Source organism: Cnephaeus nilssonii (assembly GCF_951640355.1).
Source record: "Cnephaeus nilssonii genome assembly, chromosome: 13".
Lineage (NCBI taxonomy): Eukaryota > Metazoa > Chordata > Mammalia > Chiroptera > Vespertilionidae > Cnephaeus > Cnephaeus nilssonii.
Window position 1 is genome coordinate 3,993,524 of NC_137084.1, and position 17,207 is coordinate 4,010,730.

Genomic DNA, 17,207 nt, shown 5'->3' on the forward strand with positions numbered 1-17,207 from the left:
TGAGCTGTGACTACTTTCTCAAGCTCATGAACACTGTGATGCTCAGTGGCTGCTATTGTGCTCCATGTTATGAATGGACATCATCTAGTTGACCAATCCACTGTCATTGACCCTTCTACTTTATGAGACTGTGGACACCCAGAGGTGCTGCTGGTTTAGAGAAATCTGTCTGCTCGCCCAGCTAATGGACATGGAGCTGGAGAGGATCCAATGCTGCCCCAGCCGAGCTTCAATGGGGCGCACGAACCTCTTTCCCTGCTGAGTCAGGACCCGAGGGACCACTCAGGTGCCTCCAAGGGACACAGATGTAGCTGAATCCAAGCACTGCCCAGGGAGAACCAATGCGGGTTCCCAGGGTGGCATTTGGCTTTGAATTGTTCTCGTCATGTTAACAAATCTTTGGAAAGTTACACTATCAACCCCCTTACCTGGGGGAGCCAGGTGGATCACATAACCATCGCCCACATAGAGGGCCCAGTGCAAGGAGCCGATGCGAGAAATCTCAACCAGGTCTCCAGGCTTGGGCTCTTCACGAAACTGCAAGAGAACAGCCAGGAAGGTGAGACAGAGTTCATGAAGCGGCAGAGGGCCGGATGGGGATTTGCTTACTGATGCTCACCCCATGGGAAGAATGTGTGTGTGGGGGGGGGGGGGGGGGACTCATGTCCCCTGTGTGGTCCTCAGCCTTCTGTAGCTTCTAGAGGTTTCCCTGTGAGTAAATGGAAGCCTGGAAAAATGTCCTTGTACATTGGGAGAGAAGATTTTTCCAGAATGTGTGTGTAATGCATGCGTATCTGTGTGTGTATTCTACATGGATATGTTGTGTGTTGCATGTACATGTACACACACAGGGATGCAGACACACATATGAGGTGTATTGTGTACGTGTCTGGAGGTGGTAACACAACAGCCTGTATGTAAACCCCCTTCCCTGAGGCTGGGGCCCAAGCCCATCGCCCACAACATTGTCCAGGTGAGTCTGAGCTTCTCTGCTCTCACACACTGACCCTCATGTCTCCATCATGTGTTTGCCCTGGCTGTGCATGGGCCCAACACCCACCACCTCACACTCTGCCCTCCCAGCCCCGGCACACGGGCCCTTGAAGATGTTGAACTGACAGACAGCAGGTGACAGCATCCTAAGGGCCCCTGAGCATTGGAGAAGGCCCTACTGCTGTTGCCCAGCTTCCTGCCCTGGGGACAGGGCTCACAGTCACACAGCAGGCTCTGCCGGCACATTTCCCCCCATAACTGCCACCCTCCCAAGCCCAGGGGAAGGAATCACCACACCTTGATCAGCTGGAGAAACAGAGGATAAGAGAGGTAGAGGGACTAGCCCAGGACCACCCAGCTGGCAGTGGCTGCTCTGGGTCTTCTCTGCCCCATCCCTTCCAGGTTACCTTTCCTCCCTTCCTGCCTTATGAACTTCTCCCTGCTCCTCAGTGTCCCTGTCGGGGGCACCACAGCTTCCCGATTTGAGATTTTTCAGTTTATCTTCCTGTTTGTGCCTGACCTCAGCAAACTTCCTGCAGCGCTCACCCCAAGAGCCCATTCTGAGACCAGGGGCCAGCTTCCCTTTGCCCTCATTCCATGCCAATATCCTACAATGGTCACTTAGCCTGGAAGCTTCTCTGGAATCCACTTCTTTGTTCATCTTTCCCCCATGACTTTATTCAGGGCCATCCTGTTCCCGATTATGTGACCCCACGTTTTCCTGAGCAACCCCCAGACTTGTGTCCCACCCACTCCAGGGCCTGTGTGAGCCTCCATGGTGGGGCCACTTGGTCCTGATGGGAGTGGAAATGGAGGGGGCTTCCTGCCTGGGTTCCTGTGGCCAGAGCTCTGGGGGTGAAAGTGGGAATGGCTCTGTGGTCGGGGCTCTACCTGGGCTCCAGCTCTGCAGAGGGAGGTGGTGGCAGAGCTGAGGGGGACGATGGGAAACCATGGCCTCAGAGATCACTGTGCTCTGTGTACTGTTCCCAAGTGCAGCCTGGGAACTTCTATCTCCACCCCCACCTCAGCCTGAAATCCAGACTCACAATCCAACTGCTACTAAACAGGTCCACCTGGATATCTAACTGTTCACCTCAACACCCCCCATGAGCATCAAATCCCTAATTTCCTTCCCAAACCTGCTCCTCCTCCCCTCATTCTCCTCCATCCAGGCTGCCCATCACCCAATCACAGGGGCTGTGAGCCCTGGAGGTGCTGTGGTTCAGCAGGAAGAGCAGGGACCACTGGGGACTGAATCCTGCTTCTGTCTCTTACTAGCTGTGTGCTTGTGACAATGAACTCAGAAGAGGGCAAAGGGGATGGGTTGAAGCTCTGCCCAGACCTTATATAAGAATCTTTTTCAACTCTCACATAGGCCACTGACCTTGAGTATCTTTTGCCCAAGGTCTCTCTGGGGCCTTAGGAGACCTGTCATGGGGCAGGGCTGGCCCAGACTTTCCCTGACAGCACACAGGGCATCAGGAGCTGCCTTTAGCGTGGGTCTTAGAGACAAAGGATCCTAAAGGGAAAGAGCTGGCCAGAGCCCCAATGGTCCTCCAAGCATCTCCTCCTTCTGCACATGGAGAAACTGAGGCCAGTGAGGAACTGGCCTGTTTAAAGACCCTGAGTGGATCAGGAACAGACCTGAGATTTGTTCTCAGACATCCTAACTCCCAGCAAGCTGGAAGCAGAGATCATATATTTGCACCATTTGTGGTAATTTTATCTTCTGGGTAGTCATCTCTGTCACCCCCACCCTAAGCAGACCTCCAGAAAGGAGAAGGAGCCCCCCAGAAGGGCCTTACCTGCCGGCTGTAGGCCTTGCCATATCTCAGATCGGTGACCAAGTGCTCAGAGTTCCTGCTCAGAACACTGTCCTCCATCTCCATACCAAACATCTCATTCCCAGAACTGAGCATCTGCTTTATGGGCCGAGGTTTGTACAGGTGGTCCAAGTGGTTGTTGACCTGATAGAAGAAGTTTCCTACGACTTCCACGAGGAGCTCCCTTTTCACCACCCCTAAGCCGGTGCAGGCGCCAGCCTCAGAGTTCTCCCCTGGAATCAGACACACTGGTATCAGCAACTGCAGGGAGGCCAGGGAGGGAGAGAGGACACAAGACAGGGAGGAAGGGCCAGGGGATCACACTATTGAGCTCTGGTGTCTGTCCCGTCACCAATGTGATTGGAGGATTCATGGATTTTACTCATTTTACTTAATAAGCTGTGAATACTTTTTCAAGCTAATGAGTATTCCGATGGTCAGTGGCTGCTATTGTGCTCCATGATATGAATGGATGTCATCCAGGTAACCAATCCACCATCATTGATCCTTCTCCTTTATTAGACCATGGACACACAGAGACGGTGCTGGTTTCATGAAATTTGTCTGCACGCCCAGGTAAAGGGTCGGAGCTGGCGAGCTCCGAATACTGATGCAGCCCGTCTTCACTGGGGTCTACCGACCTCTTTCCCTGCTGTGTGAGTGCCTGCGGGATCACTAAGATGCATCCAACGGACATGGATGTAGGGGGAACCCCAGCACAGCTCAGGGAGAACCAACACTGGTTTCCAGGTTGGCATTTGGCATTCAATTGTTCTCATCATGGTAACAAATCTTTGGAAAGTTACACTTTCAACCCCCTTACCTGGGGGAGCCAGGTGGATCACATAACCATCGCCCACATACAGGGCCCAGTGTGAGGAGCCGATGCGGGAAATCTCAATCAGGTCTCCAGGGTTGGGCTCTTCACGAAACTGCAAGAGAACAGCCAGGAAGGTGAGACAGAGTTCAGAGAGCTGCAGAGGCCCAGCTGGGAGCTACAGCTCCGCCTGGGGATTTGCTTACTGATGCTCACCCCATGGGTAGAATGTGTGTGTGTGGGTGGGGGGGACTCATGTCCCCTGTGAGGTCCTCAGCCTGCCGTAGCTTCTAGAGGTTGCCCTGTGAGTAACTGAAAGCCTGGAATTATGTCCTTGTACATTGGGAGAGTGAAGATTTGTCCAAAATGTGTGTGTAATGCATGTGTATCTGTGTGTATTGTGCATGGATATGTTGTGTTTTCCGTGCACATGCACACACACAGGGATGCAGGCATGCATATGTAAGTATATTGTGTATGTGTCTGGAGGGTTATAACACAACAGCCTGTATGTACACCCCCTTCCCTGAGGATGGGGCCCTGGCCCATCCCCCACAACATTGTCCAGGTGAGTCTGAGCTTCTCTGCTCTCACACACTGACCCTCATGTCTCCATCATGTGTTTGACTTGGCTGTGCATGGCCCCAACATCACCACCTCACACTCTGCCCTCCCAGCCCCGGCACACGGGCCCTTGAAGATGCTGAACTGACAGACAGCAGGTGACAGCATCCTAAGGGCACCTGAGCACTGGAGAAGGCCCTACTGTTGTTGCCCAGCTTCCTGCCCTGGGGACAGGGCTCACAGTCACACGGCAGGCTCTGCAGGCACATTTCCCCCCATAACTGCCACCCTCCCAAGCCCAGGGGAAGGAGGCAGCACCCACGTGCTCAGCTGGGGAAACTGAGGATCAGAGAGGTAGAGGGACTTGCCCAGGACACTCAGCTGGCAGTGGCTGCGCTGGGTCTTCTCTGCCCCGTCCCTTCCTGGTCTCCTTTCAGGGCACCACAGCTTCCTGATTTGAGAATATTTCAGTTTATCTTCTGTTTGTGTGTGACCTCTGCAAACCTCCTGCAGCGCTCACCCCAGGAGCCCAATCTGAGTCCAGGGGCCAGCTTCCCTTTGCCCTCATTCCATGCCCATATCCAATAATGGTAATTTGGCCTGAAAGCTTCTGGAATTCATTAATTTGTTCATCTATCCTCCTTGACTTTATTCAGGGCCATCTCATTCCAGATTATGTGACCCCATGATTTCCTGACCAACCTCCAGACTTCTGTCTCACCCACTCCAGGGCCTGTGTTAGCCTCCATGGGGGGGCCACTTGGTCCTGACGGGGGTGAGTAGGGGAGGGGGCTTCATGCCTGGGCTCCTGGGGCCAGAGCTCTGGGGGTGAAAGTGGGAATGGCTCTGTGGTCGGGGCTCTACCTGGGCTCCAGCTCTGCAGAGGGAGGTGGTGGCAGAGCTGAGGGGGACGATGGGAAACCATGGCCTCAGGGATTACTGTGCTCTGTGTACTGTTCCCAAGTGCAGCCTGGAAACTTCTATCTCCACCCCCACCTCAGCCTGAACTCCAGACTCACTATCCAACTGCCACTCAAGAGTTACACCTAGATATCTAACTGGTCACCTCAACGCCCCTCATGAGCATCAAATCCTTAATTTCCCTCCAAACCTCCTCCTTTCCTCATTCTCCTCCATCCAGGCTGTCCATCACCCAGTCACAGGGGCTGTGAGCCCTGGAGGTGCTGTGGCTCAGCAGAAAGAGCAGGGACCACTGGGGACTGAGTCCTGCTTCTGCCTCTTAACTCGCTGTGTGTTGGTAAGAGGGAAAGAGGAGAGCGGTAAGGCTGTGCCCAGACCTTACATCACATGTTCTTGAGCTCTCACATAGGCCACGGACCTGAGTATCTCTTGCCTGAGTGCTCTCTGGGGCCTTAGGACATCTGTCATGGTGCAGGGCTGGCCCAGACTTTCCCTGACAGCACACAGGGCATCAGGAGCTACCTTTAGGGTGGGTCTTAGAGAAAAAGGGTCCTAAAGGGACAGCGATGGCCAGAGCCCCAGAGGTCCTCCAAACATCCCCTCTTCTGCACATGGGGAAACTGAGGCCAGAGAGGAAGTGACCTGTTCAAAGACCCTGAGTGGATCAGGAATAATCCTGAGATTTGATCTCAGACATCCTAACTCCCAGCCAGCAGGAAGCATGGAGCATAATTTTACATCATTTGGGGTAGTTTTATTTTGGATGCAGAGGCCGGATACCGCCTCCCCAAGCAGACCTCCAGAAGGGAGAGGGAGCCCCACACAGAGGGCCTTACCTGCCGGCTGCGGGCCTTGCCATATCTCAGATCGGTGACAAAGCGCTCACTGTTCCTCCTCAGATCACTGTCCTCCATCTTCTTATCAACCATCTCCTCCGCAGACCTGAGCATCTCCTTTGTGGGCCGTTGTTTGTACAGGTGGTCCAAGTAGTTGTTGACTTTACAGTAGCAGTTTTCTACCACTTCCAGGAGGAGCTGCCTTTTCACCACCCCTAAGCTGTTGGGGGCGCCAGCCTCAGAGTTCTCCCCTGGAGTCAGACACACTAGTATCAGCAACTGCAGGGAGGCCAGGGAGGGAGAGAGGAGACACAAGACAGGGAGGAAGGGCCAGGGGATCACACTGTTGAGCTCTGGTGTCTCTCCCTTCACCAATGTGATTGGCGGATTCACGAATTTTACTCTTTTACTTAATGAGCTCTGACTACTTTCTCAAGCTCATGAACAGTGATGGTCAGTGGCTGCTAATGTGTTCCATGGTATGAATGGACATCATCTAGTTGACCAATCCACCGTCATTGATCCTCTTCCTTTATGAGACTGTGGACACCCAGAGATGCTGCTCTTTTAATGAAATCTGTCTGCTCTCCCAACTGAAGGTCATAAAGCTGGAGAGCATCCAATGCTGGCGCAGCCCGGCTTCCCTGGGGCCCACGCCTCTTTCCCTGCTGTTTCACGACCTGAGGGACCACTGAGATGCCTTTAAGGGGCATGGATGTACCATGTGCACAAGCACAGCTCAGGGAGAACCAACACTGGTTCCCAGAGTGGCATTTGGCTTTGAATTGTTCTCATCGTGTTAACAAATCTCTGGAAAGTTACACTTTCAACCCCCTTACCTGGGGGAGCCAGGTGGATCACATAACCATCGCCCACATAGAGGGCCCAGTGTGAGGAGCCGATGTGTAAAATCTCAATCAGGTCTCCAGGCTTGGGCTCTTCACAAAACTGCAAGAAAACAGCCCGGAAGGTGAGACAGAGTTCAGGGAGCTGCAGAGGCCCTGGCTGGGAGCTACAGCTTCGCCAAAGGAATTGCTTACTGATGTTCACCCCATGAGAAGAATGTGTGTGTGTATGTGGCAGGGGTGGGGGGTGTTTTAGGGGACTCTTGTCTCCTGTAAGGTCCTCAGCCTGCTGTCGCTTCTAGAGGTTAACCTCTGAGTAACTGGATGCCTGGAAAAATGACCTTATACTTTGCCGAAGGGAAGATGTGTCCAGAATGTGTGTGTAATACATGTGTATTGTGCATGGATATTTTGGGGGTTTCTTTGGTTTTTTTTACAATATCCTATCTAATAAAAGAGTAATATACAAATTGACCATCACTCCAACACACAAAATGGCTGCCCCCATGTGGTCAAAAATGGCTGCCCCCATGTGGGCACAAGATGGCCACCACAAGATGGCCAGCAGGGGAGGACAGATGGAAGGGAACAGGCCTGCAAGGGAGGGCAGTTGTGGGCAATCAAGCCTGCAGGTGAGGGCAGTTAGGGGTGACCAGGCCTGCAGGGGAGGGCAGTTGGGGGTGACCAGGTCTGCAGAGGGGGGGCAGTTAGCGGCAATCAGGCTGGCAGGGGAGCAGTTAGGCATCAATCAGGCTGGCAGGGGAGTGGTTAGGCATCAATCAGGCTGGCAGGCAGAAGCAGTTAGGGGCAATCAGAAAGGCAGGCAGGCGAGCAGTTGGGATCCAGCAGTCCTGGATTGTGAGAGGGATGTCCAAGATTGAAGAGGGTGCAGGCTGGGCTGAGGGACACACACCCCCGTGCAGGAATTTCGTGCACCAGGGCCTCGAGCACAAAATAAATCTATTACCAGATTGTAGATACAAAATAATTAGCTATTTATGTGCAATAAACATTAATATTTCAAGAAAAATGATCTTAAATATAATTATATTCCTTGCAATAAACATTAATATTTTAAGAAAAAAGATTTTAAGTATAATATTACCAAAACTGTACTTATATATATACTCCCAGTATAATACCACAAAAGTTGTAGGAAATATTCATAATCTGCAAATAACTGGATTACTTCAATGATATTCTAAAATATATTTTCTCTGGCTCTATTTCTGTTTATCAGTTTATGTTGTTCATTATATTCCACAAATGAGTGAGATCACATCATATTTATTTTTTTCTGGCTTATTTCACTTAATATAATGCTCTCCAGTTCCATCCATGCTGTTGCAAATGGTAAGAGTTCCTTCTTTGTTACAGCAGTGTAGTATTCCATTGTGTAGATGTTCTACAGTTTTCTAATCCAGTCTCTACTGATGGGCACTTAGGCTGTTTCCAAATCTTAACTATGGTGAATTGTGCTGCTATGAACATAGGGGTGCATATATCCTTTCTGATTGGTGTTTCTGATTTCTTGGGATATATTCCTAGAAATTGGATTCCTGGGTCAAATCGAATTCCTACTTTAATTTTTTCAGGAAACTCCATACTCTTTTCCACAGTGGCTGCACCAGTCTGCATTCCCACCAGCAGTGCACGATGGTTCCTTTTTCTCCGAATCCTCACCAGCACTTGTCGTTAGTTGATTTGTTGATGGTAGCCATTCTGACAGGTGTGAGATGGTACCGCATTGTCGTTTTTGATTTGCATCTCTCAGATGATTAGTGACTTTGAGCATGTTTTCATATGTCTCTCGGTCTTCCTTACGTCTTCTTTCAAAAAGTATCTATTTAGGGCCATTGCCCATTTTTTGATTGGGTTATCTTCCTTTTGTTAAGTTGTATGAGTTCTCTGTAAATGTTGGAGATTAAACCTTATCAGTGATAACATTGACAAATATGTTCTCCCATGTAGTGGGCTTTCTTGTTGTTTTGTTGATGGTTTCTTTTACTGTACAGAAGCTTTTTATTTTGATGTAGTCCCATTTGTTTATTTTCTCCTTAGTTTCCATTGCCCTAGAAGCTGTATCGTTAAAGATGTTGCTATGACATATGTCTGCTATTTTGTTGCCTATGGAGCCTTCTAAGATTTTTATGGTTTCTCATCTTACATTTAGTCCTTTATCCATTTTGAGTTTATTTTTATGTATGGTGTAAGTTGGGGGTATAGTTTCATTTTTTTTACATGTATCTGTCCAATTTTCCCTACACCGGTGATGGCAAACCTATGACACGCATGTCAGCACTGACACGCGTAGCCATTTCTGATGACACACGGCCGCATGCCGAGGATGAAACATTTGCTGCTCCTGAGGATGAAAGATTTGCAACTAGAGTCTTGGAGTTAGTTTTTTTCTCAAAGTGACACACTACCCGAGTTATGCTCAGTTTTTTGTCGAAGTTTGACACACCAAGCTCAAAAGGTTGCCCATCACTGCCCTACACCATTTATTGAAGAGACTATCTTGTCTCTATTGTATGCTCTTGCCTCCTTTGTCAAATGTTAATTAAGTGTAATGGCTTGGGTCGATTTCTGGGTTCTATGTTCGGTTCCACTGTTCTATATGTTTGCTCTTGTGCCAGTTTTACCAGGAAGTTTTGAGAACAGTGGCTTTGTAATATAGCTTGATGTCTGGTATTGTGATCCCTCCAATTTTGTTGTTCTTTCTCAGGATTGCTGTGGCTATTCGGGGTCTTTTTTAATTCCACCCCATAACTGCCACCATCCCAAGCCCAGGGGAAGGAATCACCACACCTTGATCAGTTGGACAAACAGAAGATCAGAGAGGTAGAGGGACTTGCCCAGGGACCTTCATCAGGCAGTTGCTGCGCTTGGTCTTCTCTGCCCCGTCCCTACCTAGTCTCCTTTCCTCCCTCCCTTCTGGCCTTATCACCTCCTCCCTGCTCCTCAGTGTACTCACCATGGGCACTAAAGCTTTCTGTGTGAGAATATTTCAGTTTGTCTTCCTGTTTGTGGGTAACCTCAGCAAACCTCCTGCAGCGCTCACCCCAGGAGCCAATCTGAGACCAGGGGCCAGCTTCCCTTTGCCCTCATTCCATGCCCATATCCTACAATGGTCACTTAGCCTGGAAGCTTCTTTGGAATCCACTGCTTTGACCATCTTCCCCCATGACTTTAGTCAGGGCCATCCTGTTCCAAATTATGTGACCCCATGTTTTCCTGACCAACCCCCAGATTTCTGTCCCACCCAGTCCAGGGCCTGTGTGAGCCTCCATGGTGGGACCACTTGGTCCTGGTGGAGGTAGACAGGAGAGGGGGCTTTCTCCCTGGACTCCTGGGGCCAGAGCTCTGGGGGTGAAAGTGGGAATGGCTCTGTGGTCGGGGCTCTACATGGGCTCCAGCTCTGCAGAGGGAGGTGGTGGCTGAGCTGAGGGGACGATGGGAAACCATGGCCTCAGAGATTACTGTGCTCTGTGTACTGTTCCCAAGTGCAGCCTAGAAACTTATATCCCCGGGCCCACCTCAGACCTGAACTCCAGACTCACATCCAACTGCTACTCAACAGCTCTACTTAGATGTCTAACTGGTCACCTTATCACCCCACATGAGCATCAAATCCTTAATTTCCCTCCCTAAATTGCTCCTTCTTCTCTCATTTTCTTCCATCCAGGCTGCCCATCACCCAGTCACAGGGGCTGTGAGCCCTGGAGGTGCTGTGGTTCAGCAGAAAGAGCCAGGACCACTGGGCATTGAATCCTGCTTCTGCCTCTTAACTCGCTGTGTGTTGGTAAGAGGGGAAAGAGGAGAGGGGTAAGGCTGTGCCCAGACCTTACATAACTGTCCTTGAGCTCTCACATAGGCCACAGACCTGAGCATCTCTTGCCTGAGGGCTCTCTGGGGCCTTAGGACACCTGTCATGGTGAAGGGCTGGCCCAGACTTTCCCTGACAGCACACAGGGCATCAGGAGCTGCCTTTACGGTGGGTCTTAGAGACAAAGGATCCTAAAGGGATAGAGGTGGCCAGAGCCCCAGAGGTCTCCCAAACATCCCCTCCTTCTGCACATGGGGAAACTGAGGCCAGAGAGGAAGTGACCTTTTCAAGGACCCTGAGTGGATCAGGAACGGACCTGAGATTTCTTCTCAGACATCCTAACGCCCAGCCAGCAGGAGGCAGGGAGCATAATTTTGCATCATTCAGGGTAGTTTTTTCTTTTGGATGCACACTGCTGTCACCCCCACCCCGTCAGACCGCTAGAAGAGTGTGGGAGCCCACAGGAGAGGCCCTTACCTGCCGGCTGCGGGCCTTGCCATATCTCAGATCGTTGACAAAGTGCTCACAGTTCCTGCTCAGATCACTGTACTCCATCTCCTTACCAACCACCTCCTCTGCAGACCTGAGCATCTCCTTTATGGGCCGAGGTTTGTACAGGTGGTCCAAGTGGTTGTTGACCTGATAGGAGCTGTTTTCCACCACGTCCACGAGGAGCTCCTTTGTCACCACCCCTAAACCGGTGGGGGCGCCAGCCTCCGAGTTCTCCCCTGGAATCAGACACACTGGTATCAGCAACTGCAGGGGAGACCAGGGAGGGAGAGAGGAGACACAGACAGGGAGGAAGGGCCACGGATCACACTATTGAGCTCTGGTGTCTGTCCCTTCACCAATGTGATTGGAGGATTCACGGACCTTACTCTTTTACTTAATGAGCTGTGACCAGTTTCTCAAGCTCATGAACACTGTGATGCTCAGTGGCTGCTATTGTGCTCCATGATATGAATGGACATCATCTAGTTGACCAACCCACCGTCATTGACCCTTGTCCTTTATGAGACTGTGGACACCCAGAGACGCTGCTGGTTTAGAGAAATCTGCACGCCCAGCTAAAGGGTCGGAGCATCCAATTCTGCCCCAGCCCGGCTTCACTGAGGCCACCAACCACTTTCCCTGCCGAGTCAGGACCCGAGGGACCACTGAGATTGCTCCAAGGAACACGGATGAAGGGTGAACAAAAGCACAGCTCAGGGAGAAACAACACGGGTTCCAGGGTGGCATTTGGCTTTGAATTGTTCTCGTCATGTTAACAAATCTTTGGAAAGTTACACTTTCAACCCCCTTACCTGGGGGAGCCAGGTGGATCACATAACCAGCGCCCACATAGAGGGCCCAGTGCTTGTAGCCAAGTCGGAAAATCTCAATCAGGTCCCCAGGCTTGGGCTCTTCACGAGACTGCAAGAGAACAGCCAGGAAGGTGAGACAGAGTTCAGGGAGCTAGAGACGCCCTGGTGGGAGCTACAGCTCCAGGTGGGGATTTGCTTACTGATGCTCACCCCATGGGAAGAATGTGTGTGTGTGGGTCGCGGGGACTCATGTCCCCTGTGCGGTCCTCAGCCTGCTGTAGCTTCTAGAGGTTGCCCTGGGAGTAACTGGAAGCCTGAAAAAATGACCTTGTGTATATGGACAGTTAAGATTTCTCTAGAATGTGTGTGTAATGCATGTGTGTCTGCCAGTTTAAGGGGCTTGGAACTGTTGTGTGTTCCATGGACATGCACACACACAGGGATGCAGACACGCATATGCAGCTGTACTGTGTACGTGTCTGGAGGTGGTAACACCACAGCCTGTATGTAAAACCCCTTCCATGAGGCTGGGGCTCAGGCTCATCTCCCACAACATTGTCCAGGTGAGTCTGAGCTTCTCTGCTCTCACACACTGACCCTCATGTCTCCATCATGTGTTTGCCCTGGCTGTGCATGGGCCCAACACACACTCCCTCACACTCTACCCTCCCCAGCCACGGCACACGGTCCCTTGAAGATGCTGAACTGACAGACAGCAGGTGACAGCATCCTAAGGGCACCTGAGCATTGGAGAAGGCTCTACTGCTGTTGCCCAGCTTCCTGCCCTGGGGACAGGGCTCACAGTCACACAGCAGGCTCTGCCGGCACATGTCCCCCCATAGCTGCCACCCTCCCATGCCCAGGGGAAGGAAGCTGCACCCACGTGCTCAGCTGGGGAAACTGAGGATCAGAGAGGCAGAGGGACTTGCCCAGGACAACTCAGCTGGTAGTGGATGCACTGGGTCTTCTCTGCCCCATCCCTTCCTGGTCCCCTTCCCTCCCTCCCTGCCTGCTCACCTCCTCCCTGCTCCTCAGTGTCCTTGCCCAGGGCACCACAGCTTCCTGATTTGAGAATTTTCAGTTTATCTTCTGTTTGTGTGTGACCTCAGCAAACCTCCTGCAGCGCTCACCCCAGGAGCCCAATCAGAGACCAGGGGCCAATTTCCTTAGGCCTCATTCCATGCCCATATCCTACAATGGTCACTTAGCCTGGAAGCTTCTCTGGAATCCACTTCTTTGTTCATCTTTTCCCCATGACTTTATTCAGGGCCATCCTGTTCCAGATTATGTGACCCCATGTTTTCCTGACCAACCCCCAGACTTCTGTCCCACCCACTCCAGGGCCTGTGTGAGCCTCCATGGGGAGGGCCACTTGGTCCTGACGGGGGTGGACAGCGGATGGGGCTTCCTGCCTGGGCTCCAGGGGCCAGAGCTCTGGGGGTGAAAGTGGGAATGGCTCTGTGGTCGGGGCTCTACCTGGGCTCTAGCTCTGCAGAGGGAGGTGGTGGCAGAGCTGAGGGGGACGATGGGAAACCATGGCCTCAGGGATCACTGTGCTCTGTGTACTGTTCCCAAGTGCAGCTGGAAACTTCTACCTCCAGGCTCACAGGTCCAACTCCTACACAAGAGGTCCAAGTGGATGTCTAACTGGTGACCTCAAGCACCCAGCTGAGCAAGAAATCCTTAATTTCTATCTGCAACCTGCTCTTCCTCTTCTCCTTCTCCTCCATCCAGGAGTCCCCATCACCCAAGCCCTGGGCCTCCAGCCCTGGAGATGCAGTCATTCAGCAGGATGAGCAGGGACCACTGGGGATTGCATCCTTACTAGCTTGTGTTGGTAAAAGGGCAAGTAGGAAGGGGTTAAAGCTGTGCCCAGATCTTACATTATTGGGTTGGATAGAGGAGGAGGGAGCACCCATTTCTTCAAATGGGAAATGAGGATCAGAGAGGTAGGGAGACTTGCCAAGAACACTCAGCTGGAAGTGGCTGCACAACGTCTTCTCAGAAGAAACTTCTTGAACCCTTACATAGGCCACAGACCTGAGCATCTCTCCTTACAGTGCTTTCTGGGGCCTTAACAGATGTGTCATGGTCCAGGGCAGGCCCAGACTTTCCCTGACAGCACACAGGGCATCAGGAGCTGCCCTTAGGGTGGGTCTTAGAGGAGAAGGATCCCAAAGGGACACAGCTGCCTAGAGCCCCAGAGGTACTCCAAACCTCCCCTCTTTCTGCACATGGGGAAACTGAGGCCAGAGAGGAAGTGACTTGTCAAAAGAGCCTGGGTGGATCAGGAACAGACCTGAGTTTTGCTCTCAGACATCCTAACTCCCAGCCAGTGGAACCCTAAGGGCCCATGTTTGCATCACTAAGGGTAGTTTTTTTCTTCTGGGTAGTCAGCCCTGTCACAGCCACCGCAAGCTGACCGCCAGAGGGGAGAGGGAGCCCCCACAGAGGGCCTTACCTGTCGGCTCCGGTCCTTGCCATATCTCAGGTCCGTGACAAAGTGCTCACTGTTCCTGCTCAGATCATTGTACTCCATCTCCTTACCAACCACCTCCTCCGCAGACCTGAGCATCTCCTTTATGGGCCGAGGTTTGTACAGGTGGTCCAGGTGGTTGTTGACCTGATAGGAGCTGTTTTCCACCACTTCCACGAGGAGCTCCCTTTTCACCACCCCTAAGCCGGTGGGGGCGCCAGCCTCAGAGTTCTCCCCTGGAATCAGACACACTGGTATCAGCAACTGCAGGGAGGCCAGGGAGGGAGAGAGGAGACACAGACAGGGAGGAAGGGCCAGGGGATCACACTATTGAGCTCTGGTGTCTGCCCCGTCACCAATGTGATTGGAGGATAAAATCATTTTGCTCTTTCCCTTAAGGAACTGTGAATACTTTTCATGTTAATCAATGTTGTGATGGTCAGTGGCTGCCACTGTGTTCCATTATATGAATGGACATCATCTAGTTGACCAAGTCCCTACTATTGGCTTGTCCATAGCTTATCCATTGTAAACAACAGTAGTAAATTGTATTTGTTCATCTTTGCACTTGTGTGTTTCAGAAAGAGATCACAGTTGTTCTGGTCCCACTGGGTTTCGGACTCTGCTGTGCAAATTTCATACATTCCCTCACTTATTCTCCTTTTGAACTTCATGGTAAAAGTGTCATCCCCATTCAACAACCGATATTGGACCCTGAGGCACCATCAGCCTGTTCTGGCCCAGCTCTGGCCACATGGAGAGGCCACACAGCGCTTCCAGCTGGTGGCGTCCAATCCATGGAGCCTGGAGCCCGAAGTTTGCTCTCGAAGAGGAGGGAACTGAGGAGCACACTAACCAGCAGGCTCCTTTATGTGATTCTCGAGGCTGATGCTGCATTAGCACCGCCCTTGAGGAAGCTCTGCCTGCACACTCACACACAAGCAGGACCCGCTCCTCACACTCACCTCCCTGTTCCAAGCATCCTAAGTGTCATCTGGATTAGGGGGTTTCGCTTACTATTTGCCATCCATGCTGACAGTTTTCAATCTGTCAGTGTGGGTGACAGCGCATGGAACCCTGGTCAGTTACAAGGAGAGTCTTGTGATCACGAGACGGTGTCTGTGCAGCGAGAACGCACACGCTTGCTGTCCGAGGTACGGGTGCCATTGCTCTGCAGGGCACCAGCCCCTGTGCCTCCCAGTCCGCGGTCTCATCCCAGCACCTTCCTTTCATGGACGGGACACATGTGTGGGCCCTGCCTTCTCCTCTGACTGCCTGTCATCCTGCTTCTGCTCTCCCTGCGTTACATCAGGGTCCAGGTGCTCGTGTGCGTGTGTGTGAGACTCTCTGTGACGTGTGACCTGGGAGAGCTGCTCCGTGGAGGGTGTTCAGGAAACCCTCTCAGGATGACCTGTTCTGTGACGTCCTCTGAGCACAGGACAGAGCCTGAGAGGCAGGCTCCGTGAGACCGGGACACCCAGACACGCTGCTGGTTTAGAGAAATCTGTCTGCTCGCCCAGCTAACGGCCAGAGCTATAGAGTGTCCAATGTGGGTGCAGCCCTGCTTCCCTGTGGGACCGGTGACAGGACCCGAGGGACCACTGAGATGCCCCCAAGGGACACGGATGTGCAGTGAGCACACGCACTGCTCAGAGAGAACCCAACGCGGGTTCCCAGGGTGGCATTTGGCTTTGAATTGTTCTCGTCATGTTAACAAATCTCTGGAAAGTTACACACTTTCAACCCCCTTACCTGGGGGAGCCAGGTGGATCACATAACCATCGCCCACATAGAGGGCCCAGTGCGAGGAGCCGATGCGGGAAATCTCAATCAGGTCTCCAGGCTTGGGCTCTTCACGAAACTGCAAGAGAACAGCCAGGAAGGTGAGACAGAGTTCAGGGAGCTGCAGAGGCCCAGCTGGGAGCTAAAGCTTCGCCTGGGGATTTGCTTACTGATGCTCACCCCATGTGAAGAATTTGTGTGTGGAGGGGGGCAGAGAGGGTTTGGGAAACTCTTGTCCCCTTGTGAGGTCCTAGCCTGCTGTAGCTCCTAGAAGTTGCCCTGGGAGTAACTGGAAACCTGGAAAAATTTCCTTGTACATTGGGAGAGTGAAGATTGTACAGAATGTGTGTGTAACACGTTTGTCTACGTGTGTTGCGCATGGATATGTTGTGTTTCCTGTACAAACACACATACTAGGATACAGACACACATATAAAGGTGTATTGTGCATGGATATGTTGTGTGTTGCATGTACATACACTCACACATGGATGTAGAGATGCATATGCAGGTGTATTATGTATGTGACTGGAGGATGATAACACAACAGCCTGTATGTACACCCCCTTCCCTGAGAAAAGGGCCCAGTCCCATCCCACACAACATTGTCTAGGTGAGTCTGAGCTTCTCTGCTCTCACACACTGACCCTCATGTCTCCATCATGTGTTTGCCCTGGCTGTGCATGGGCTCAACAGGCACCGCCTCACACTCTGCCCTCCCAGCCCCGGCACACGGGCCCTTGAAGATGCTGAACTGACAGACAGCAGGTGGTGACAGCATCTTAAGGGCACCTGAGCATTGGAGAAGGCCCTACTGCTGTTGCCCAGCTTCCTGCCCTGGGGACAGGGCTCACAGTCACACAGCAGGTTCTGCCGGCACATTTCCCCCCATAACTGCCACCCTCCCAAGCCCAGGGGAAGGAAGCAGCACCCACGTGCTCAGCTGTGGAAACTGAGGATCAGAGAGGCAGAGGGACTTGCCCAGGACCACTCAGCTGGCAGTGGCTGCGCTGGGTC

The 17,207-nt window shown here is 52.0% G+C and overlaps 1 protein-coding gene across 1 annotated transcript in view; it reads right to left on the reverse strand.

Annotated features, from left to right (window-relative positions):
• Positions 1-3,036: 3,036 nt before the first annotated feature.
• Positions 3,037-17,207, reverse strand: part of LOC307109299 (uncharacterized protein) — a gene marked incomplete at its 3' end in the record, with an annotated part of 37,703 nt that continues 23,532 nt past the window's right edge. The window contains exons 6-12 of the mRNA XM_079787992.1: positions 14,394-14,644; positions 11,933-12,041; positions 11,106-11,356; positions 6,794-6,902; positions 5,955-6,205; positions 3,640-3,748; positions 3,037-3,077 (exon numbers count right to left, since the gene is read on the reverse strand). Coding sequence (XP_079644118.1) covers positions 3,037-3,077; positions 3,640-3,748; positions 5,955-6,205; positions 6,794-6,902; positions 11,106-11,356; positions 11,933-12,041; positions 14,394-14,644 — 1,121 coding nt within the window. The remainder of the gene's footprint in view (positions 3,078-3,639; positions 3,749-5,954; positions 6,206-6,793; positions 6,903-11,105; positions 11,357-11,932; positions 12,042-14,393; positions 14,645-17,207) is intronic.